The sequence below is a fragment of the Epinephelus lanceolatus genome, chromosome 11, assembly GCF_041903045.1.
Source record: "Epinephelus lanceolatus isolate andai-2023 chromosome 11, ASM4190304v1, whole genome shotgun sequence".
Taxonomy (NCBI): Eukaryota; Metazoa; Chordata; class Actinopteri; order Perciformes; family Serranidae; genus Epinephelus; species Epinephelus lanceolatus.
The window spans coordinates 40,454,271-40,479,429 of record NC_135744.1 but is presented as its reverse complement, the minus strand read 5'-3'; the positions used below and the strand labels follow the sequence as shown (position 1 = coordinate 40,479,429).

The 25,159-nt window shown below is 43.0% G+C and overlaps 1 protein-coding gene across 3 annotated transcripts in view; it reads right to left on the bottom strand.

The window, feature by feature from the left end:
* The window catches only part of sgcd (sarcoglycan, delta (dystrophin-associated glycoprotein)), a 472,390-nt gene that overhangs the window by 7,230 nt on the left and 440,001 nt on the right, over nt 1–25,159 (bottom strand). For all 3 annotated transcript variants that reach the window (XM_033634701.2, XM_078172632.1, XM_033634692.2), the window contains one exon: nt 9,128–9,251. In XM_033634701.2, coding sequence (XP_033490592.1) covers nt 9,128–9,251 — 124 coding nt within the window. The remainder of the gene's footprint in view (nt 1–9,127; nt 9,252–25,159) is intronic.

Here is a 25,159-nt window from a genome sequence, read left to right as displayed (position 1 = left end):
AACACCTTAGCACTCCACGGAGTCAGTTGCACAGAATGTTAAGCGGTCATTGAAAGTCACACTCAGTAGCAGCATCTATCCAATTCCTCAGACATCAGATCTTGCATATTAGAGATTTTTTCCATCCGTACTTGCAGCGTATTCCAGCTCTTTTTTGACATTCAGTGCACAGTGACAGAATAGCTGAGTAAGTGGAGTGAATGATAAAGGTCATGTGTTGGACTTGCAGCTCGCAGTGTGAACAGTAATGTACGGAAAAGTGATGTTCACAAGAAATGTCGCCCAGAATGCATCTGTTTGGCATCATATCTGCAGATCTCTATGATTGTCACCTACAATAAAGGTCATCAGCTTGAACATGGGCGGAACCAGACCTTGTCAACATTCGGGGCTCAACCAAAACCTAGGGGGGTCAAGCCATTTGAGATAATAGGATGCCTAAAAATCTGTACATAATGTAGGAAAAACATGAGTTGCCAAAGCAAAATATCATCCTGTTGAGCTTACATCCTATTTATTTTGTACTTAATTATTCTCCAACTGTCTTCATGATTCTTAACAGATGACTCATTTTAACTAATGCCACCTAAAAAGAGGCAAATGTCCGATACTGATATATTCAAACTCCAGAACATATCCAAAACAGTTGTTACACAATGTGAAGTAGAAGAAGTAGCTTTCAAAGTGTGTGAATGTTTAGCTGAAAAATCTACTACATTTGAATCCATGCCATAATAATCTGAGCTGCTTTGATTGCAAATCAAGGATCCCAAGTGGTGACAGATTTCCCCATGACATTCAATCAATCAATCAGTCAATCAATTTTATTTATAAAGCCCAATATCACAAATCACAATTTGCCTCACAGGGCTTTACAGCATACGACATCCCTCTGTCCTTAAGACCCTCACAGCTGATCAGGAAAAACTCCCCAAAAAAACCCTTTAATGGGGAAAAAAAAACGGTAGAAACCTCAGGAAGAGCAACTGAGGAGGGATCCCTCTTCCAGGACGGACAGACGTGCAATAGATGTCGTACAGAACAGATCAGCATAATAAATTAACAGTAATCCATATGACACAATGAGACAGAGAGAGAGAGAGAGAGATGCAGGAAAGACGGTAATGACAGTAGCTTACAACAACATTAATGAAAGTAATAATATTATCGTTATAGTTCTGGCTACTGTGGTACAATATGTTGAAAGTATATATTAGGGGTCTTGTTCACAAGTGAGGGTAGAATGGAGTGTGAGATGAATCAGCAGTTTGACGCGGCGTCTACAGTGATGCGGGTGCTGTACCGGACTGTTGTGGTGAAGAGAGAACTGAGCCAGAAGGTGAAGCTTTCAATGTACTGGTCCATCTACGTCCCAACCCTCACCTATGGTCATGAGCTATGGGTAATGACCGAAAGAATGAAGTTGCGGATACAAGTGGCTGAAATTGGTTTCCTCAGAAGGGTGGCTGGGCCTTAGGCCTCATTTACAGTGCAAGTGATGCGTTCACGTAGCACTCACGAACGCATCGTGAACTGTTTACTCGCGTTTTCATTTTAGCCAGCACGTTAAAGGGAAATTTCGGTTTATTTCAACCTGTCTCCTATCGTCCTCAATTTGTTTCAAGTGACTGGTGACATAAAAATAATAGTTAGCATGTTAGCCGTTAGCCTAGATACAGCTGGGGTGCATAGTAGCGTCAGACCTGTTAAAATGTAAGTGAACGGGCAACCTTCAAGTGCAAAGTTAGTCCACTAAACAAGCTTTTTTTCCACAAAGACCGCCTCATATCGTTAGGATAAATGTCAGAGAACATATAGAAAACGACATGTAAACATGTTGTCCTACCTTACCGGTGTGCTGCCATGTTTGTTTACCATATAGCTCTGCTTTCCAAAGCGCGGCCGAAATATATCTCGCGAGCTCTAGATAAAGCCCAGACAGGAGACAGGTTGAAATAAACCAAAATTTCCCTTTAACAGGTTAGAGCTTTCACAACGCATCCGTTCTACATGCTGCTCAAGTCGCGCTGCTTTGCGAACACATCGCTTGTGGTGTAAATGAGGCCTTCGAGATAAAGGGTTTAGTTTAAGTTTAAGTTTATTTACTTTATTAATCACCCTGAGGGGAAATTCAATGTTTTCACTCTTGCTTGTCATTAACACACAGGTCCGAAAGACACACACATGCACAAACAGGACCTATACATGCACAAAGTGGAGAGATGTCAGAGTGAGGGGGCTGCCCTTGGTGAGGCGCCCCGAGCGGTTGGGGGGATCGGTGCCTTGCTCAAGGGCACCTCGGCCCAACCCAAGTACATCTGAAATCCCTGTCCTGCCAAAGGCCGAGCATTACAACAAAAAAGCATGAAAAAGTTTGCTGTGTGCTGATTCCCAGGTCATTCCTCTTGTCTCTCGAGGAATAAAAAGAGAGCAAAACACCAGAAAATTCCTTCTGCCACACCGCCACAAACACACACACTCACACAGCTACTCATCCACTCGTTTTACTCTCTTCAACCCCGCATTGATTGGAAAAAACTGCCTTTCTCCCTCTGCACAGACGCGAACCACTGCTGCATGAATCCCATCTCTCTGCCCTCTCCTCCCCACCGGCCTCCCGGGGCTCGTACAGGGCTGACCGTCTCACTGGCCAAGGAGAGGAGGAGCTCTCCAGCCATAAAAAAAGGTACAGGAGCCATTACCAGGCACCTCTGGGAGGCATCGCCATCAAATGACCTGGAACACTTTTAAAGCAGAGTCTCAGTTGACTTCTTCAGACAGCTGCTGTTGAACAAATCTTTCACCACAAGGGGCAGACAGTGTGAGCCACTGGGAGAACTTGTGTGTGCATGTGTGTGTGTGTATGTGTGGCTGGATGATCTTCATGTGTGTGTAAAGCTGTGAGTGTGATTTTGCACTAGTGATGGACAAAAGTACATAAAGATGAAACAAGCCAAGGTAAGACTTGCTATTTTTAAGTAATTACATTTTTACCGACAGATACTCCAGTGATTTAAACTGCTGTTTGATTTTTTTTACTTTTCTCTTTGTTTTCTCTTACTGATTTCATACTTTCTACATGCTCTGCACCGCACTCTGCACACAGCCTTGCAGAAAAAGAATCAGTGATGCTAACACGACGTCCACACAAAGTCTGTGTAGCAAAAAGCAGCACGTAAGCAGAGCAGCAGCAACAGTTTCAGTCCTACGTCATTGTTCACATGGGATGCGTTCAGGTGCAGCACTGAGTGTTGGTCACCTGTGTTCCTGCAGTGCCCAAAGCCCTATAAACGATCTCTGTAGTTATACATACATTACTGAATTACTGAATGGGCCTACCGGGCCGACAGTGTCAGGTGGCCCTTTGGCCTTCACCCTCAGAATATTACTCAAATTCTCACATACTGACCAGGAAGATACTTAAAATGACCACAAAGAGACATGAAACAACCACAAGGAGACACAAAATACACCAAAAAACACACAGACTTTCCTAAAAGAGACATAAAAAGTTGCATAACAACTATAAAGCGATGCAAAACCACCATGAAGTCTATGGCCTCTAGTTTCGCAGACCGGGCGAGGCAGGGACGCAGCACACCTGCGCTTCGCCAACTGGGTGTGGCCAGGCGGATTTTGCAAATTTGGCACACCGTGCGCCCTGGCGCAGCTACTCCTCTTTCCCACCTCCGTCCCTCCTACCTGTGCAAGTCGGAAAGAGGGAGGAGAGAAGGTGTGGAGTGGGTTTTACACACATCACACCAATCAAATGAGCCCCTCTCCTCGCCCTTAAATGCGCCGCACGAAGGTGTAATGAGAGTTTACTCAATTCGCCATGGCAGAAGAGAGCAGCAGCGTCAGACGGCCAAACTTCTCCCAGGAGGAAACTGATGTTTTGGTCCGGGAGGTCCAAGCTCGCAGTGTCCGAATATACGGAACTGCGAGCAGACCTCCACGGGCTGATGATGCAAAGGTAGCCTGGGAGGAGGTCACCACAATTGTAAATCAATGTTGCGTTTCTCTCGTGCGCGTGCACTCTCTCTTTCTCTCTCGCAGTCTCACTCTGTTTCTTTTCTTTTGACTTTTCTAAGATGACAGATGCTGAATATATACTCCCTATCTGATGCTGTGGCTGTTTGTGGTTGGCTGAGAGGGATGTGAACTCATTAGTTTGCAGCTGTGTTAATCAAATCAGGTTGGGTTTCCATTACGCGTGTCAAACGTGCCAAACGGTGCCAATCCCCTTTGATCTGACATCAGATGTGACGGGACAGTCGATATAGAGATACATTTATGTGCTGATTGCAGATAGTTGCATTGAATAGTGGTTTTTGTGGGTATTTATTGCATCGTTAATGTGTCTGACATTCTGGAAACCTGCCTGTGAGGTTTTGGTTTTGGTGTGCGCACTGTCCGCCGGTCAGCCAAACTTCGGCTTACACCGGCTGTGCTGACAGTAGACCTGGTTTCAGCTGGCGAGCTTTTAGCGCACCTTTGGCGAAGCCTTTTGGCACGAAACTGTCACTGCGCCAAGCTGGATCTGTCAGCACATCCCCCTGCTGCGCCGCCACACCCATCTCAGCGCACTTCGGCCAAACTACCAAACTGAGCACGCCTCGGATTGCGCTGCTCGAAACTAGCTTTGAGCGGGGTTCGCCACCCTGCGCCACGCCGGGAAACTAGAGGCCTATGTGTCCTGCTATTTGGGGGAGGTGGCTGGGCCTAATGCATATCTGTGCCGATGTATGCACATGTAGTGCAAGTGAAACATGAGCCATTATACAGCTTATGAAGAGCTGTATTAATGAAAATAGTCCACATAGGAGTTTGAAGGAAGAAAAAAAAAGGCTGCACTGGCTTCTGTGGGTTGAAGTGCATCACAGCTAGGTGTATTGATGTCAGGTGTATTGTACTGGAAAAGGCAACTTACCCTTTAAGAGAACGTGCATGTGTAATCAAGTGTCAGTTATGTGACTGCGTAGCTTCAATAACCCACAGTGTGTGTGTGTGAGTCTATTTCTGTATCTGCCTGTGTGGTTTGTGGGTGTCTAATGACCAAAGCCTCTCTGTAATTGCCGTTGCGGTGCCAAGGGGGTCCTGGAGAGACGGAGAGCGTGTGTGTGTAAGACAGAGGTTTGACAAATGGACATTTGCAACACTAATGGAGTGTGAGAACGTGATTCTAATTATCTGAATTGACCATCATGAGTTCAACAGCCTCATTCTCGACCACACACCCATAAAAACTGCAGGGAGACATGGCGTGGGCGTGGCTACCGTGGTACTTTTAATTGGACCAAACTGAATCCAAGGGCACCTTCCGCTCCTCGTCCATCTGATATCAGCAGCCTGTCTTAATGTATGAAACTGTTTTTGTGGGAAACTTTTAAACACTTTCTTCTCCCTAATCCTCCTTCGCTGATTTGAACAGATCTGACATGACACGACTGGTGCAACCTAAGGTGGGAAATCCTTTTATCAGCACAGCCGACCGTGATGAATGTGAGGACTGATGTGTGTAACGAATCAGTGGATGGTTGGAGGAATTTAGGAGCAGGGAGGAAAGGATGAAAGAAGGGAAGAAGCAGCATGAGGATGAAGAGTGGATCAGTGAAACGGGGGGAACAAAGATGGTAAATAAGGAAAGTTAAAGACAGAAAGAGGACAGAGGAAGGAGGAGGGGAAAAGGAAGGGAACTGGAAAGGAGGATGGAAAAGAGAAAGTTGTTAAAGTAAGCATGTGACAGACCCAAAGAGAACTGAACTGATGACTGAATGGAGGATGGAAGGAAAAAAAAAACAATCAACTGCTGTTCTCTATTTCCCTGCTCTTCTGTGAGGCTCACATTCTGGTGGACAGCCAGTATGTGGGAAATTGCCACCAATAAGCTAAATGCTGGTCCATGTTGGCTGAGGGAGCTAACTATTGTTTGGATTGTTGTTTGCTAAAAATAAGTTTGGACAGGAGAAATATTGAATAGAGATGGAGTCCCGTCAGCCAGCATGGCCGCAGGACAAGAAAAGTTAATTTCTCAACTTGCCAGCACACAGAGTGGGAGGTTTTGTCTTTGTACAGAGAGCACGTTTGAAGTAAGAGGACTGCATTTAATGAAGAATATAATCTTTTAGAGTTCATTTCCAGGACAAATCGAGGTGTTTTCAGCTCTCTGTGCTCAATGGATTCTCATCCCTGCTCATCAAATTCCTTTGGCGTCTCCATCGGATACAGCCTTTAACGTCTGTATGTGATGCACAGCTGTCGCCAAGGTCAAACTGGTGACGTGACGTGGTTAAAATTGTCAAACGGTCTCGGTATGGTTTTGACAACAAATGTACTTGGTTAGGTTTGGATAGATGCTTCATGTCAGTGACATCAGTTCGTGATGGACGGATGGAAGTTTATTTTAAAACAGCATTGACTTTACGTAAAATAGCACTGACTTTTGGTTTCACATGGGGCATGAGCAGTGGAGTCCTGGGTAATCTTTGTTTGACCCATCCACCTCCCCTCCCGCCTGCCTTACGTGGACTCTCACTCTTTATACTACTCTGAGTGTTTTATATTCCCAAGGATGGGTTTACATTGCAGTTAGATGAATGCCTGGTGTGTTCCATGGAGACGCCAAAGGGTGCCTTCAGTGGTAGTTTCACATACTGAGGGTCGTGACAAAGTATTGGTATTTGATGATCTTGGAATGAGATCGAGCTGCTACAACACATTTTCACGCCGACCTCGTCACATATTGACATTTTGGACATGGACTGTCCGTGTGTGTGTGTGTGTGTGTGTGTGTGCATGCTGTTTTTAGACCCTCCCCACTCAGCTCTTACTGAACTACCTAAATCAGAAGATGATTCGTTAAATGCTAACTTATGCCAAGTTGTTGCCACACACACACACACACACACACAAAAAAAAAAAAAATACTAGAAATGTCCATCAAGCCGGAAATCCTGTGCCACGCTGGAGTACTTAAAGCCCTGTGGCTGGGTTTAGCAAAAACAGAACAGGGCTTGACTTTATAACACTGCTCTCCTGGGTGAAAGTTGGTGTTTGCTGGACTCATCCACCACCCCTCCCACCCGCCGTTCTCAGACTTTCGCTACCTTAATTTTCATTCTTGTCCGGCTGCGTTTCCCCCTGATGCGGGTGACCGGCAGCGTATTAAGCTGACGTTAACAGACGACTTTCTTTGTCAGTGTCTGATGCCAGAAGTCACTGTCCAAGCGTTGGATTTTGATGATTTCAGAGTAAGACCGGGTTGGCTGCTGTGCTTCACCATTTTGTCGTCAAATAAACAATTTAATGAAAGGTTTGATTTAAAAAGCAGTGAAAAATACACAATTGTTAAAAATATCATTACATCCTTGAGAATGTTACTGCTCTGAAAAAAAACAGGGCAAGATAGACTGTTGTCACAGGTGACATTTTGACTTGTCACAGTAGGAAAAGCACAGGTGTTACCAATAACATCAATAATAGCTTTGTTCCATTGAGATGTCTCAGTCAGTCTGGAAGTCAGCCGGCAGGACACTGAAACTGGAGTAGCTAAATGGAATCCAGCCATCATTAGGGTAATCCAAACTTTGCACAAAGGTCCAGTCTCATGCCAGATATCCTCAGCTGTAAACTCAAGCCAATAGTCCTGATGGTGGCGCTACAGCAAGCGTCTAAAGTTCAAAACTTTGAAAATTCATAACAAATCAACCATACGTGCTACAACTTCACAACTTTCATCAAACTGTAGCCCCAATACTGAAGAAACTTTTGTACATTTAAACCTATTAAAAATTATGAAGTTCATCGCTCTGTTTTTTTCAAAAACTGTAAAACATCTTAAACCTATCTCCTCCCACAATTTTTGCTCAATTGACACCAAACTTGCTACAGAGCATCTTCAGACTGTCCTACAAAAACTACGTTTCTCAGATTTTTGATTTATCAAAAATTGAGCCTACAGTGCATCAAAATGTTTGACTGTAAACGGTACTGTAAACATATACATGCAAATTCTTGCTAAATAATTCTTCAATGTTCATGAAAAAATGACAAAATTCTAGAGTCATGGTAGATGATGTGTGGCAAATTTCAGAATTTTATCTCAAAAACTGAATTTTTGACAGCATTTTGAATTTTGCTCTAATGTGAACAATTGGAGTCAATGTAAAAATGGCAATTTTAAACATCAGTTTTTCACTTATGGAGCAAATCAATCATTGTTACAAACAAATTACCAACATCTCCATGCTGTCTAGATGCAATATGTGTATTTTCAGATTTTTGTTTCGATAACTGAATTTTTTACAGTGGTTTGAAATCTGCTTTTCCATGCATGGACGGCTACTAAACCTGCACGTCTGGCTTAGTCAATTTGTGAAGCTACACATGAATTGTCACTGACTAATTAGCTCAGTGAGATAGAACTTGATCCTTAGTCTCAGAGGTTGTGAGTTCAAGCCTCAGCTGATGCAAAAGGCAGATTGTGTTGCTAAATTCCTAAATGTCTTCCAATTCTTCTGCTTGTTGCTCAGAATTGCCTAAAGATGCCCGAACCCCACCCATCGCTGCGCAGCAGCTATAATTACTTTTTATTATTTTACAACTCTGATGTTTTAAAACGTCTTCCTTGGGAGGGGAATTTTTCATAAAAAAAGTGATAAGCTGTAGTGACAGACTAAGTATCACATTTTTTAAGGGAAGATTTTTTTTTATTTTGGAGTGAACCTCTTTAAATTTTTTGTTTCAAAATGAGATGATTACAACCAAAAAGACGAAAGAGAAGACTGATTGATAAGATGGTAAGAGGTAAATGATAAAAGAAAACATGAGTTCTTGTTCAAATCTGAATCTTTAGCAAATTTCATTTATATCATTCAGAGATTGTGACTAATTTATGTCCAGTGGTTATGTATATTATTTGGCAGTTTTTGAATCAGCTCTCATGTTTCCAAAATGTCTGTTTATTCTGACTGTTTGTGTCTTGTGACCCTTCAGTGATAACTTGGTCAGTACAACGTTATTATGAGCAAACGATAAAACCTAAGTTGTGATAAACTTGAATAAGCTCGTATTTTCTTGCTTTGGTGCAGTCATTCAGACAGTTAATTTGCCCTGCTGGTTGACAAACCTCTCCATCTTTGGACTCCAGTCGCAGCTCGTTCCTGCAGATGGCCTGGATGTCTCCAGCCTCAGCCAGGATCTGGATGCCTTTAGGAGCCTCCATCAGCAGGGAGCGAGTGGGAGACTCCAGCCTGGGAGGAGACAGAAGCACAACAGAAATCTGTCTCTACTTGATGTTTGGATGAGTGTAGGAGGGAAAATTCTGATAAAACAAAGGATGTAAATCAAGATAAGAAAGACGTTAAAGATGTGAAAACACCAATATTTTTGTTTCTTTCTTTTTATTTTGATCTTCAGTAGTAAATTTGACTTTGTTCCATTTTCTTAGATTTTCTTTTTCTTTCTTAGAAGAGAGAGTGGGTAGAACGACATTTTAACCTTTATTTTGTGCTCCTCCACCCTTGTCAGAGGCGTAACATCCACAAATGGCCCTTTAATGTCTAACACTCAGATTGGTCCTCACAAAGATACACAAGCAGGAACACACTCCAAGGACCACCACCATGAGTATAAATTGAGTGGATCTGACACTACAGCCCACCTGCATGCTGTGACAGCTTATAAATTTCTGTATAAGGATTAAAAATCAGCCCACTCCTCTTCACATCTTGACAAAACCACTCAGAGCCACGAGCTGATCTTTACAGCAAGCAGCAAAGGTGTCAAAATGCTTCTGTAGATTCAGACCTGCAGAGGAGGTCTCTGTAGACTTCCTGTCACCATGGCAGTTGTGGATAAAATACATGATATTTTCTCCACAGGGAAGGTAGTCATTGATATCACAGAGTGTATTCAGCTGGGGGATTGTGAGCTTTTGTTACAGGTTCTGTTTATATGCACAGATTCAGTGCATGACGTCCATCATCTGTTCTAGTGGTCTGGGTCTAAGTAAGTATTTATATGTAAGCTATATGCGTCATATGTTCATTGAGAGTATTCTGTTGATTGGTTTATTTATAAGACAGTTATTGCAAGTTGGATAAGCACGGGGAGAAAACCCTGGGCTCTGGAAGTATTTTTCTCTACTGCACATTCCAATTATTGATATCCTCAATATTCATCAACACAGAAACACAGGAGTCTGCTATATAACAGCCCAGTCGCCAGAATAAAATGTTGGCATTGTACATTTCTGCAAACCATGATCAGTACATTTGCACATTATTATGTTGTGGTTCCCTTTCGGTCGGTACACTCGGTACAACACATTAGTATGGGGATTGCGTCCTCGCGAGACCAACCTGAAGAAACTTTTTCAACATGCCTGTCAAGGCCAATGAGACTGTCACAGGCGGGGGAAGTCCCGCACTCCCTTGGGGCTATAAAATACCCTGCACAGTCTCATTTCCTCAATCTTATTGCACTTCACCTCACATAACCTGAGTGTTGCAGAACACTTGCGAGCGATTTAACTGTCCAGAGGAGGTGAGCTCGCTCCCTACCCAGGGTGTCGCTATCAAGGCTGTTTCTGCGTTGTGCTTGTTTAGCATGCTAACTTGCTGCTCTCTCGTTTAGCCTGGCTAATCGTTATTTGTTTAGCGGTGCTAACAAATACCAATTTCGACGTGCGTGTTTAGCTTGCTAACTAGCCGACAAGATACTCCCTACCACCGACTACGTGGGCTTGGAGGAGGATGCCTTTGATTTCACCGTCACGCTGGATAACGCGCCGCTGTGTGTGCCCTCCGACGATGAGCTCTCTCTAGCCGCTTCGGGCGGCTTCACGGAGGGCGAAGCGGAGGGAGAGGGCGAAGAGGATGCTGATCACAGCCAGGTCCTTGGATCGGGAGATTTGCCAGCAGAACCGGACAGCACCACCCCGGCTTTGATTGACTTGTACAGCCGAGTGGCCAAGCGTCTTGAGGTACCATGGTCAGCTCTGCCTCCCCGCCAGCAGCAGACTCGACTCACCGGTAACTATTTTCTCCCCCAGCAGCCGGCAACGGTGAGACACAAATGTTGGCATTGTACATTTCTGCAAACTATGATCAGTACATTTGCACATTATTATGTTGTGGTTATGTTGAAACTTAACAACTCAAAAATGCTGTAGTTAACATGTGGCTTGGTCTAGCCACAAAAAGCACTTGGTTATGGTTAGGAAAAGATCATGTTTTGGCTTGAAATACCCAGTTTATTTGTGCCACTATACCAGCAGGAAAAGCTGTGATGTCTTGGAAAAAAACAGTCGTTTTTTGCGGCTCTATTCCCACCGATGGGTCGCCACAAAACTCCCATGTTTGGAGCCTAAAGAGCTGATGGAAACACAGCAAGGACTCGCTTTAAAAAACAACATGGTTTGCAGCTTGGCAGCCATCAAGCCAGACTTCACCATCCCCTCCACCTCCTGACAAAGTTAACTCATACACTGCATTCTTTAAGAAATGTACAAATGTCATGTATTTGTGGTTTGCAGAAATGTATAATGCCAACATTTTGTTCTGGCGACGAGGTTGGTAGACTACTGTAGACCGACCATAGTGAGGAGGTTTAACGACAGATCAGGTCATGACCAGCAGTGTCTGCAGCAATAAAAGCGAGCATTTTGTTTGACACATATTCAGCCACGATTTTGTCAATAAAACTGGGTATTTTTTTGTTTTTTAAAGATATTTTTTGGGGGTATTTTTAGCCTTTAAATGATAGGACAGACAAGCGTGAAGGGGGGGAAGAGAGAGGGAGTGACATGCAACAAAGGGCCACAGGCTGGAGTCGAACCCGGGCTGCTGTAGCAGCAGCCTTGTACATGGGGCGCCTGCTCTACCACTAAGCCACTGACGCCCCAAAAACTGGGTATTTTAAGCCCAAACTAATTGTTTTCCTAACCCTAACCTTAACCCTTATCAAGTTGTTTTTGTGCCTACAGAGCCCGGTCTCACTCTGAAGTCACTGAAATCTGGTGCTTGGGCAGTGACTTACGGCATCAGACACCTACTAAGAAAGCTGTCTTTTAACGTCAGCATGATACACGGCTGGTCGTCGTTATAGTTTAATGTTATAGTTTAACACATGGTGAGCATCAGGGGGAAATGCAGCGGGACACGGACTAAAATTAAGGCGGTGAAAGTCTGAGTGGGGCGGGCAGGAGGGGTGACAGATGTGTCCAACAAACACTGACTTTTACCCAGACAGAGCGGTGTTTGGTCCTGTAAGATAAAGCCAAACCCTGTTCTTTTTTCCTAAACCTTACCACTTCCTTTTGTTGCTTAAACCCAACATTGTGTGTTGAAGAAAAAAAAAAAAAAGTCAATTTGCAGTGTTGTACCGACGTAGTGGTTTTATTTTGAAAGAGACTGTATGCAAACAGTAACTTTCCTGTGAAAATGGAAGTTTATTTTGAAAGAAGACAATGCATGTAACATACAGAACTCGACACGGTGTCCCAGAACGTCAACAACTCAAGCACCCTGGGTACCTTGCATGTCGTATGTGGACGTGGAAAGTCCATGACCAAAACGTCAATATGGGACGAGGTCGGAGTGAGAATGTTTTGGCCTAAACCTAATCACGCGTTAACCACAGCATTGTCACAACATGAAACTGAACAGTGTAATGTAGAGAAACGCTAAATTCAGCATATCCATGTCATATATTCTGGTGATTGGACTGATTGTAACAATTACATAGGTGCATTGTATGGTTGTCAGTTTGATCTATTTCAACTTCAACTTTTTTTCAGTAATTATGTTAATTTTTGTCAGTTTGGCATGGTGGCAAATTCCCAAATGCTATGCTGTTGCAGTTGGGAGCCAAACAGCCCACAGACGTTGCTGTCTGCCTGTAAAAATTGCTGAAAAAGACCCAAAACACTGAAGTGCTGATACGTTTGGATGGAGGCCTTTTGTATGTCTGTGCCCAGGGCCTCAGACTGTAACAATTTCACAAATATCCTTGTCTGTGCTGGTGTATTATTGATTCCTTTGCCTCTTTTAGCAGTCCCAAAGAATAAGAACAAAATGTTTTGCTTTACAGTACTTATCACTAAACTTGCACATATCAACTTTTACTATTAAAGTTGTTACGACTGAAATGTTCTTAATATCACAAGGGACAGAGGGTGAAACAAAATGTTACAAGTTGCATCAACAAAAGTAACAGACGGTGATATGACAAAAAGAAGAGCAAGGAGAAGAACAGTATAAGAAGCCAACTTATTTCTAATGTAATCCCCTGCAGTTGACTCAGCTGGTGTCATTCTCTGAATTTGCTCCTGGCAGGTTTCACGAACAAAGTCGTTGAGGTGGTGACCTGAATTCTCCAGAGAATGAGGAGAGGTGAGAGCAGCTGCAGTACAGTAGTGCTGGTTGCACGTTACAGTAGCAAATGTTGAAAAACCAGCAGCAAACTTAACTTCTGTTTCAGCAGTAAAATAAGATTAAATCCTCCACGTTTGAGTTCAATCTCAGGTCAGGAGGGAAAAATGCCAGAAAGGAGGATGAATGTTTTCTAAGCCAACGGTACCATGAAGCAGTTTGGATGGAGCTTACCACTTCATGGTGTAGTGTAAGACAGGAGAGAGGAAAGAGAGGAGATTTCGACCATCCGCTTTTAGAGGATTTCCTCACTGTTATCAAGTCAAAAGCTTTAATGTCTTTTCACCTTCTTGCCTGTACAATTATGATAAAACTTAAATATGTTTTTCTCTCAGACCACTATCACTTAAAACACATAAGTTTAAAAAAAATAAGGAAACTGTACAGTATAGGCGGAGTAAAGAAAGCATCTAAACACTGGAAAAACAAAAATAAACAAACTCTAAAAATGTTTTTCTAAACTTGATGTGGAGTACAGAAAGTTTCAGCAGAGGCAGTCCAGCTAAAGCTCTATGTAAACAACCTGCCCACTGACCAGGGACTTTGAGTTTCAGACTCCCACTGTGCAGTAAAGTCTGAGTGTGAAAGCAAATGTTTACTGTAAAGTAAGCCGTGCTACAGTAATACAGATCTGTACAGTAGATTCAGTACAGTGGTTAATAACTACTGTCTGATCTGTCATATTGCCCTCTGAGAGGCAAATTTACAAGAATGGATCGGGACCAAAGAGACAGCGTAAACACAGCCATGAAGTTTTGCAGCCAAGAGCTGAGTACAGTTTGCCTCTTTCTTTACGTCCGATTGCAGTCGTCCATGTGGCAAAGTATCAATTTTGCCTGTAGGCAGAACAATGGCCGAGAGAAAAAGATGACAGAACTTATCAGATGAAGAGTAAAGGTCCTGACCACTGAGGTGCAGAGGCATTCCTCAAAACTCCAGGCAAGGAATACAAACATGAGAAACTGAAACTGTAAACTTGGAATTTAATACTCTGGTCTGTTAGTGCACTACAGTTACCACCAACTCCCAAATACGATGCTAATAAGATGCTAGATGCTAAAAATCATCTGAGAATTGGACTGTTTTTGCAATGAGGGTCTAGGGTAGGGGTTTAAACAGATGGGGGCCAACTTTGCGCCAAATTCATGCAATAGCACAGGTGCACTTGGCAGTGCAGTTAGAGGTGCATTTCACCCATTTATGGACCTACATGGATTCATTTGTGCAGGTTTAGCTAAAGTCGTGCAATCCTTTTGTGAATCTGCCCGTGAGAGTTGGATTGACATACGTTTTCAAACCTCGGTTGAGTTTGAAGAGGCATTTCATATTTAAAGTCTGTGTAAAGCAGCAAAAAATGTCTGTTATAAGTTTGTCACATCACAGAAATATGTGTCATTAATCACTGAGCCGATTTGAAAAATCGCTAAGTATATAAAATTAGCTCTCAAAATCACACTCACTCACGCTCTCAAAACAAGCACTTCTCTCTGCTGTGAAACGCTGGGGGCGTGTCCGGAGGGGTGTGTCTGCAGCCTCTTGTCTCATGACTCCAGGCTGCAGCCATTCAGTCCACGCCCATTCGCGGGAGGGAAGCGGCCTCCGTGTACTGTACAAGGATGTAACCCCGCACCTGCAGCCGGTGGAACGGGAGGATGTAATCCAGGGAGGGAGAGTGTCGGTTCAGTGTGGGTTTTCTGCGGGTGCTCCAGCTTCCTCCCACAGTCCAAAGACATGCAGGTTAACTGGTGACTGTAAATTGACCGTAGGTGTGAATGTGAGTGTGAATGGTTGTCTGTCTCTATGTGTCAGCCCTGTGATAGTCTGGTGACCTTTACGGGGAGTATCCAGCCTGTCACCCATTGTCAGCTGGAATAGGCTAGAACCTGCCCGCAACCCCTAACAGGATACGTGATCATGGGAAATGAATGACTGAATGGCCAGTAACATGTTTTGTGTGGTCACAGTGACCTTGACCTTGACCTGCCAAAATCCAAGAACACAAAATTGAATCCACAAAGTATCTCCATACTGCTCATCTGTAGTGATCCAAGTGTGCTGCAGCCCCGACATAAAAAGTTGTTTGGAAAAACATCATATGAACTCTGTTTTTAGCCTCACTGTAGCCTGTAGCTCTGACTGCTTCTCTCTGTGCACCGCGCTCACGTGTGCGCGCTCAGGGTGATCGGTGATGCACGGTCTCTGAAGAGCAGCAGTCTCGTCAGTACTGATGTCCAGATTCTCAAGTGCAGGCATCGCCAATTCCCAGTCTGAGCAGCAACGACTTTCCTCATCCATTGGCATTGCTTTGCATTTGAAACAACTACACCACCAGGTTTCCAGTGCTCGACTCCGGTATTCTGCGGCTGGCTGAGGCTCATGAGCTGCGGCGGCTGCTTCGTCCAGTAGCCTGAGTTGCGTCCGTATACTCGGGCTCAAACAAATACGGCTCAACAAAGAAATGCTGTTCCTCCTCAGTTTCAAAGTCTTCAGACATGTTGGGCTGTCCTTTGCTAAAAGACCATAGTGCAAATTATCTTTTAGCTCTGTGGTTACTGTTGTCTCCCCCTGCAGTGCACGTGTCACGTGATGTAAACACGGGTGAGCAAAGCTCATGCTTTCGCTGGTCTCGCGCAGGCGCGCACACGTGAGCGCGGAGCACAGAGAAGCAGTCAGAGCTACAGGCTACAATGAGGCTAAAAACAGAGTCCAGATGACGTTTTTCGAAACAACTTTTTATGTCGGGGCTGCAGCACACTTGGATCATTACGGATGAGCAGTATGGAGAGTGTTCTTGGACGTTAGTCTGGGGTGCCGTCTGCCATTAGGTGTGCTAGCCGCTCCGCCCGCCGATCTCCGCAAGGGATGTGAGGACTCTAAAACTTCACCAGGGCCTCCCTCGGCATATGGGTGAGTAGATAATGGCTGAATTTTCATTTTTGGGTGTACTATCCCTTTAAGTCCAAGCAGACATTTATGCCAAATTTCAAGAAATTCCCTCATGGTGTTCTTTAGATATCCTATTCATAAGAATAAGATGGACGAGGTCAAAGTGGCCTTGGCCTTTGACCACTAAAATCTAATCAGTACAGTATTGAGTCCAACCAGACTGTTGTGCCAAATCTGAAGAAATACCCTAAAGGCGTTCTTGAGCTACTGTGTTCACAAGAATGGAACGAACAGATGGACAACCCAAAAACCTAGAGCCTCCAGCTGCGGCTATCATCGGCACAGAGGCATATAAACCTCCACCGATTAGCAGAGTCAGCAAGTTTTCAAATTAAAACTTTAATCTGTTTTGCATTACCCCTTGCTCTCTGCCCACAGAGGGTTAAGCCTTAACACAAATTAATTACAGTGTGTGTAATATGGTGATTAATTGAACACATATCATCTAATGCCTCATCATTGAAGCTGTTTGATTTTCAGTTGTGCTCAGTTTTTATGATAAGACAATTTAAAAACAAGCACTCAATTAAATTGGATTAATTTGCGACAATCTTGGCTTCTCTACTTCAAACATATCAGACCAATCACTCACTCTCTCTATCAGTTTGTTTCTGTTTGTTTTTGCCGGCATCAACAACAGTGCTGACACAATCTATTAGTATTCTTGCTAACCGACGCCACCAGAGGGCAAATAAAAACAGATTAGAGCCAGCACAATTTAAAACTGTTGCATCTGTACATTAAGTGAACATGGATGGGAGTTTAATCTTTGCAAAACAAGAGAGTAAAAACTGATCCCTTGGAGGTTGGGGTGAGAATACTGAAAGACTTCAGATCTTTGAAAAGCTGAGGGATGGAGAACTCTCAAGTGTTTGGTTTTCAAGCGAAAGTGGATGGTTGATGGTGGGCATCCTCAAACATCTAAGAAGCCAATTTTTTTGGACACCACCCCAACCCCTCGAACCATCTCATAAACTTTGGTGGAAGTCTGAGGCTATGAAAGCCTCACAGGTTATCTTTGGATATACTTAAGAACAAGTGGCTCTAGGTTGAGGTTCCTGGCTCTTCACCTCTACAAAGAAATGCTGTGTGAGGAGAAAGAGAAAGAAGTTTCTACAATTTTAAACATTGAGACACTGAATATCTGTGGATGTGAAGTACTCCCTCTAAAGGCCTCCCCCTCTCTCATCCTACTTCTTTTTCCCAGGTTGCTCTTCAGGGAGTCAGGCAAGAAAATATTTCTGTCCCAGGCTTATATTCTTCTCGTTTCCCTTTCACAGTCCCTGTGAATTATTTTTCCCCATTTCCTTTACTCTTATTTCTGTCTCTTTTTAATATAAACACTTTTTTCAAATTTCATAAAAATCTAGATTTAACTAAGAAACTGAAAGCTACGTAACGCATGTGCAAAACAAACTTTAAAGTTGAGAACGAATGCAATAAAGAAATCTCACCCATTACTGACAAGCTGAGTCAGACAAGCTGATGCTATCGTATATTTATGCACTTCCACTTTTTGTCCACGTGTTTTAATACTCCTTATTCCGTTATCTATTTTTGTCTTTGCTGTCCATCTTTATCTTGTCAGCCGTTACTTTTATGGTCGCCACAACCTCATTTCCCCCGTAGCGATCAACAGAGCTTCATCTCGTTCTCTTTCTTGTTTTCTATTTCACTCTTGTACATCCTCTTATCCTTTCTCTCTCTTTTCTTGGCAGCATTTCATATCTGCAACTGGGATCAAAGGTTAATAACTTTTCACGCGTCCTCCTCATATCGCCTGCCTTCCAGATAACGACGAAAATGATTGGAGGTTTTTGACATGACAGAAATTGTAAACTCGCACAGCCTGAAACCTGTGGGCAGCTTCCGTACTCTGCTTTTGCTCTACACGTAACTCCTTTGTCCTTGGTGATGACAGCTTCCTCAAATTATCTGCAACTGTTTCTCGTGTGCTGTGAACACAGTGGTCAGGACGCTGTGGCGTTGTAAATATATAAGCTTTGGTGAGGTGAAAATGGGCTGCCGTTGTACCACGCAGCAAATCATAGGTTAAATGGCAATCTCGGGCCAATACGAGTACAGCTGATTGCTTTGCGGGGGCTTCGTGAACAGCCGGACACTCTGCTGAGGAACACGCCATACCCTCAATTACTGAGATCAGTGTAAGATGAAGGTGTGGAGAAGGACGAGGGTAGAGAGGAGGAACAAGAAAGGTGCGACTGTGACATTAGAGAGGACAGAAAGGAAAGGGGAAAGTAAGAAGATGAAAAGAAGGGGCATTCTAATTTGCTACCTTTTTTTCTGCTTTTTCTTTCTTGTTCTGAGAAGAGGTGCTACGGGTGCAGGCCACCTTGAGTCATGATCTCTTTGCTAGTGATGTAATATGCTGCCCATTTTTTTTAAATTAGAAATGTGTGAGTTTTCTTTGCCTGAATTCCTACTGTTCTGACCGCAGGATTGTTTGTTTCATGAACTGCTTATATCGGCTTCCGCAGTTAAATGTTATAATAAATCAAATAACGCTGAACAGAGAGTTGAGTGAAGTTTAAAGTCAGAGATGAATATGGAAGAAGCAAAGTGAGCACAATAAAACAAAAAGAAGGGCAACACATGAGGTGAATAAAAGATAAATGGGGAAAGAGGGGGAGAGAGTAATGAGAGAAGAAGAAAGGAGACCAGAAGATGAATAGCAAAAGAGGGGTGAAGTTGGGTCGGGAAAAAAAGGTAAGGTGAAGGTAATTGAGGCAAAAAGAAAAGGAGGGTGGACGGTAAGTGAGGGCAGGGAGGGGATGAAGATGAGAGGAGATCATGTGAGAGTAAGGTGATAGAGGAGAGGAGATTGGAGTTGAAACAAGACCTGAGATGGAGAGGAGAGGAAAACAAGGAGAGGGAGAGAAGAGGATAAAGAGAAGAAAGAGCTTAAGGCAAGGTTCACTGAATCTCTGATCTTTATACAGACTAGGTTGGGGTGCGGTGTCATGGCTTCTTCTCTAATGATTAAAAATCTTTTCTGCAGTACAGTCCTGGGATGATGAGGTGCTGTAGGTGCTGCTGCTGAGGACAGTGAAAGTGGGAGACACATAGAAAGCCATAGCTGACTTTCTCTATTATTAAAAAATAAAAAAAGTTAGGGTTTTTAAGGTCAAGCATGTTCACACCAAGCCCGAAACAAACCTATGAGTCTACAGCCACGCTGTAAAGCTGTAGTTGGGCACAGCGGTGCTTTGAAGTAAATGCTAACATGATCACAATGACAATGTGAGCAAGTATTACGTTTATCATTCTCACTATTCTTTTTTCTTGTTAATAAGGACAAAACACAAGACGCAGCGTTTGTGCCAATTTTGAGGAAACTCACTTGAGACCTTCTCGAGATATTGTGGTCATGAATATGAGATGGATGCAAGGTAACGGGGACCTTGACCTTTGACTACCACATTCCAATCAGTTCACTGTGCATGTTTGTGCCAAATTTGAAGAAATTACCTCAAGGTGTTCTTGAGAATGTGATGGACCACATCACAGTAGCCATGTTTCCATCAGCCTGTCTAGATGCGCATCTAGAAGTATTGCATCGGAAAATTACGATAGAAACGCCAAAATTCGAATTAAAATCCCCTGATTCACACAAACTAAAATACGCTCGCTGTAGCTGGGTTTTGGTTGATTCGAAAAAATGTTGACGGGGGAAGGAAACAGTTATGTTCGAATTAAGTCTGACGTAGCGCACCTCTCTCCATGGTGATATCCACACTCCGGGTCGGGAAGGCCGTAATGCATTTACAAGCTGGTTGCCAACCACCAGAAAACGTAGAAGAAGAAGAATGCGAGACTTGTTTTGTTTCCGGTTCTGCGGAAAACTCGCGCGAGTTCGTAGTTTTCACCAAAGTCCGTACATTTAATGGAAACACACAGGATTCATATTTCTTTTAATGCGCATTTCCCAATGATTCGAATCACTTTTGGATGGAAACATAGGTAGTGACTCTAAACTTTGACCTTCAAATCCCAACCAGTTCAACCTTGACTCAAAGTGAACGTTGTGCCAAATTTAAACATTTCCGTCAAGGTGCTCCTCAGATATCATATTCATCAGACACAGATGAGGTCACAATGACCTTGACCTTTGACCAACAAAATCTTATCAGTTCATCTTTGACTCAAAGTGGATCTTTGTGCCAAATTTGAAGATACTACCTCAAGGTGTTGTTGAGATTCTGCACATAAGAGAATGTGATGGACCATATCACAGTGACCGTGATCTTTGACCACCAAATTCTAATCAGTTCATCCTTGACTCAAAATGGATGTTTGTGCAAATTTAAGAATTTCCCTCAAGGTGTTCTTGAGATATCCCATTCACAAGAATGAGACAGACGAGGACACAATGACCATGAACTTTGACCTATGACCAACAAAATCTTATCTGTTCATCTTTGAGTTGAAGTGGACATTTGTGCCAAATTTGAAGAAATTACCTCATGGCGTTTTTCAGATACTGCTTTCATGACCTGAATCTTTGGCCACCAAATACTGATCAGTTTATCCATGGCTCAAAGTGGATGTTTGTGCCAAATTTTCCGTCAAGATGCTCTTGAGATATCATATTCACAAGAACTTTTGACCTATGACAAACAAAATCTTATCAGTTCATCTTTGAGACAAGAATGAGACAGACAAGGACACAATGACCATGAACTTTGAAGTGGATATTTGTGCCAAATTTGAAGAAATTTTCAAGACGCATTCTTGAGATTTCTTGTTCACGAGAATGGGACGGATGGATGGACGGACGCTGCTCTGATAAACTGCCAAAATACTGCCTGTGGCCGAAGGTTTCACTGGAGCAGAGGCATGAAAACAGTTTTCTGTACCAGTCTTCTTATGATTGTTTGCTGTACTGTAAAAACATGTTGTGAACATTTTCCACTTGTGTCATATGATGTTGAATGTAGCCTTCAGCAGCACGTTTCCGTCTCAGCGCAGTTTCCGTCTCCGCCATAATGTTTTCATGTGGAGTGAAGATTGCAGAGCACTAAACGCTGTCCATACAGGAAGTGCCGTGGGACAAACGTCACCAGATTGAGTTTCTGTGAGTCTAATGTGAGTCTATTAAAGTTGTCATGATGTGAAAACTTTCAGCCTCTCAGCTCCTGCAGGAAGTGAGCCACTTCACATCTCATTTCACCTTAAGAAAAATAAATAAAGAAAGAAAACCTCACAATTCATCTCGCTGCTGTTTCCATTGCCTTTTTCCCTCCCCATCCCACATTCACTGTCCTTCTTATTGCTTCATTTTTATTCCTTTTATCTGTGCTCTGAATTGGTCAGGATATAAATCAAGGTGCACCATCAAATTCACCCATGCTGCCATTTTACTTTCACAAAGGCGTTTGTCTGATGCAAGGACACATCCTGTTGACAAGGCATTACCTTGCAGATGGATATGATGGTTACGATCTCAACAAAAAAGTGACAGCTCTGGGTTGGATGTGAGTGTGTGTTGGTGGTTAATGTGATATCCCGAAATGGGATTTGAATCCTCGATTGCTACCTGCCAAGGGGTTGGGAGAGATTAGAGTAAGATTAGATTTTAGCCATGCTCCAACGAGCTCGCTCCCCTCTTCTGACATAATTGGATAGTTTGTGCCATATTTCATTCTCAATTGACTGGTTGTCACCAAAGATGCATAAACACGGGGGAAGAGGAAAGGAAAAAACACATTGCTGTAGACTCTGACTGTCAAATTATACGGACAATCACACGATGAGGGGCTTTGGTGCGACGCTTAGAAATGATCTGTGCATTACTGACGGGACTTTTTTTCCACTTTTTTATTATATAAAATCATGATTTTGAAAGGAAAGCAGCGGTGATTGATGGATCACAGTTCATCTCAGTGCATGCACCACTGAAATACTGTTATTAGATATTTGTCATCAAAGTCCTTCTCTATCCAAGCCCTAATTCCCGTCATGCCCGTCTCTGCAGCATTTCTTCTGTCACATAAAGCTCTTTTTCTTTCTTCATATTATCTCTCCTTCCCAACTTGTCTCTTTTTTCATATAGTCTCGTACTTCTCGTCTTTCTGTCTCGTTCTTTCTCTGACAAAAACGAGTCCTCTATTCTATTTTCTTTTCTCTTTTCTGTTTTGTCTGTCTCCTGTCCTTTCAAGCCTTTTCATTCTTGCTCACGTCTCCTTTCTCCTTCTCCGTTCTTTAATCTTCACACTTTGTACTTTTGTCATCTCTTTCTTCCCTCTTTCTTGATTTTCTTATTTTCACCTCACAGTCTTTCACTTTGCCTCTTGGCTTCTCTTTCAATTGAGATCAAAACAATGTACCAATTTTCTAAAGAACACTTAGGTCTGGTTTCTGCTTGAAATTCAACTGCAGTGAGTTTTAGCTGGAACGTTGCTGGTTTTGAGTTCAAAGCTTTTATGATAGCTGGTTATTCAGCGTGGTGTTGCTTGGGTGTAACCTGTTGTTCCAAGTGTGCAGGGCCCAATTGGTGGCACCAAGGCCCAATCTCAATACACCCCTTGCCCCTACCAACTAGCCCTTACCCCTCCATTTTGCGCATTCACATCTAAGGGTATGGTGCTGCGATTTTTCAAGGGACAGAGGGGTAGGGCAAAGTTTAAGCGATACATGGCCCTCCAAATGGACACACTTCAAAGCGCTTCGTGTAAGAAATCATCACCAAGATGGCTGTATGAGCAATAGAAGAAACCCACATGTATTTTCTTAGCTAATGAAGATTCAAAAATTACAGTAACCATCCTGTTTTCTTAGGTTAAAAGGAAATTTCGGTTTATTTCAACCTGTCTCCTATTGTCCTAAATTTGTTTCAAGTGACTATTGACGTAAAAATAATAGTTAGCATGTTAGCATATATCTGGCGAGCTCTAGATAAAGCCCAGCTGGATACTACTCCAGGTGGAGGTGTCTCGTCCTCGGTCACATCCAGACCTTGAAAATAAGGCTGCAACCGGTCCCATTCCTTGCAACAGAGGCATTCCTCTTCTGTGGGCACTGGGGCACAGCATTCACAGGTACACCACCAATCTCCAGAGCTACGCAGCCTTGCAGCAGCCATTCCTCCTCTCTCGTCCTCTACCTGTTGCACCTCTCTCTCTCTCCTCCTCCGTTCTTCAATTTCACGAAGCTCTTCGTCAGTGTATTCTGGCTCAAATAAATAAGGGCGGCCATCAAACTCTGCGAAATCAAATTCCTAGCTAACATGCTAACTATTATTTTTATGTCACTAGTCACTTGAAACAAATTTAGGACGACAGGAGACAGGTTGAAATAAACCAAAATTTCCCTTTAATTCACTGTAATGTATTATGGTCCTTTTCTTTATAATAAGTGTAACAACATAAATGACTTGCTTGCCGATGTCTCGGATGCTAACTAGCTAGCTAGCCAACATTACATAGTTATTGCTGATTTGTGCATGACAGTCTCGCATTTTGACATATTTTGAGTTGCATTCCTCCCTGTTTGATGGCATATGACACCCAGAGTTTTACTTAAGTCGAGCAGCAATGTTGCTGCTCTTGTTACCTCTTTTTTAATATCACTGTAGACTGGCAAGGTAGGAGCATGGGTTGCTAACGTCAGCCTACAGAGCACCACTAGTGGCAATGCAGCTGTGTGTGTATAAATTGTGAACGTATCATTAGCATCCTGACAACCGCATAAGGATGCCTGTAGCTGACAGAAGGGAAATCACCACTCCAGAAGATGGCATATTTGCAATATCCATCAAACTCATTGCATTTGTTTATATAAACGCCAGCAAACAGATGACATATCAGGGTCTTGAAGGATTGTCTCATTTCACAGGGGAAGTTTTCAAACACTTTCTCCTGTGGCTTTATTCTGAGGGGCAAGGTGACACTTGAAAACAAGGGGTAGGGGCAAAAATATGAAATGGGATTGGGCCCAAATCCACAATATTTACCTATCAATAGCTAAATATGTTTTGGGATGCACCAATTTCAAAAAGTCAGTGTATAGAAAAGAATGAATAAAACTCAAAATGTTCACCACCTATATGTGTTGAGGAAACATTCATAAAGAAACCTGTGGTGGGTTCAGTTTGGCTAAAAAGTTGTTGAAGTTAAGGAAAGGTCTTGGCTGTAGGTGTCTGAGAGCAACCTCTTCCTTACAACCCTCACTGAGGAGTGAGAACAACACTTTGCCTCAAGCACTGGAATAAACAGATAAATCACAGCTAATAGGGGCTGAATAAAGCCAAATAAAATCAGTGTGTGTAGCCAGTTTCACTCCAATGCTTCTCGAGTAAGTATGGATTTTGAAAGTGGAGTAAAGGTTGGGGATCAGCTGGTAGGCCACCCACTGAAGAACACCAGCTGTGTTTTGTCAGGCATTAAAAGGTCCTGCCCACCTTCACAGGTGTTTCCAGTTATACCAGTTGATTAAACTTTGAGGTTGAAGGTGGATGTGCTGGGGATTACAAGAGGTTACCAAACCTAACAGGTGCAAAAGCAGAGTGAGTCAATCAAGCACAGTCTGTGCACGCCCACTCAGTCCTGAGAAGAGCTCCAATCAGGTAAAGCAAGTGAAAACATGTGTGCATGGTTGGTTAGTATTTGAACCACTAAGTAGTCAAGGGGCTTAACATTTATATCATAATAAGTATATTGACAAATATAGATTTATTTTTTCTGTTTCACAGTTTTTGTCCTCTCTCAGCCTTTGTCTTTTCACTCCTTCACTGTCACACAGCACTGCAGCTCTCTTCCTGT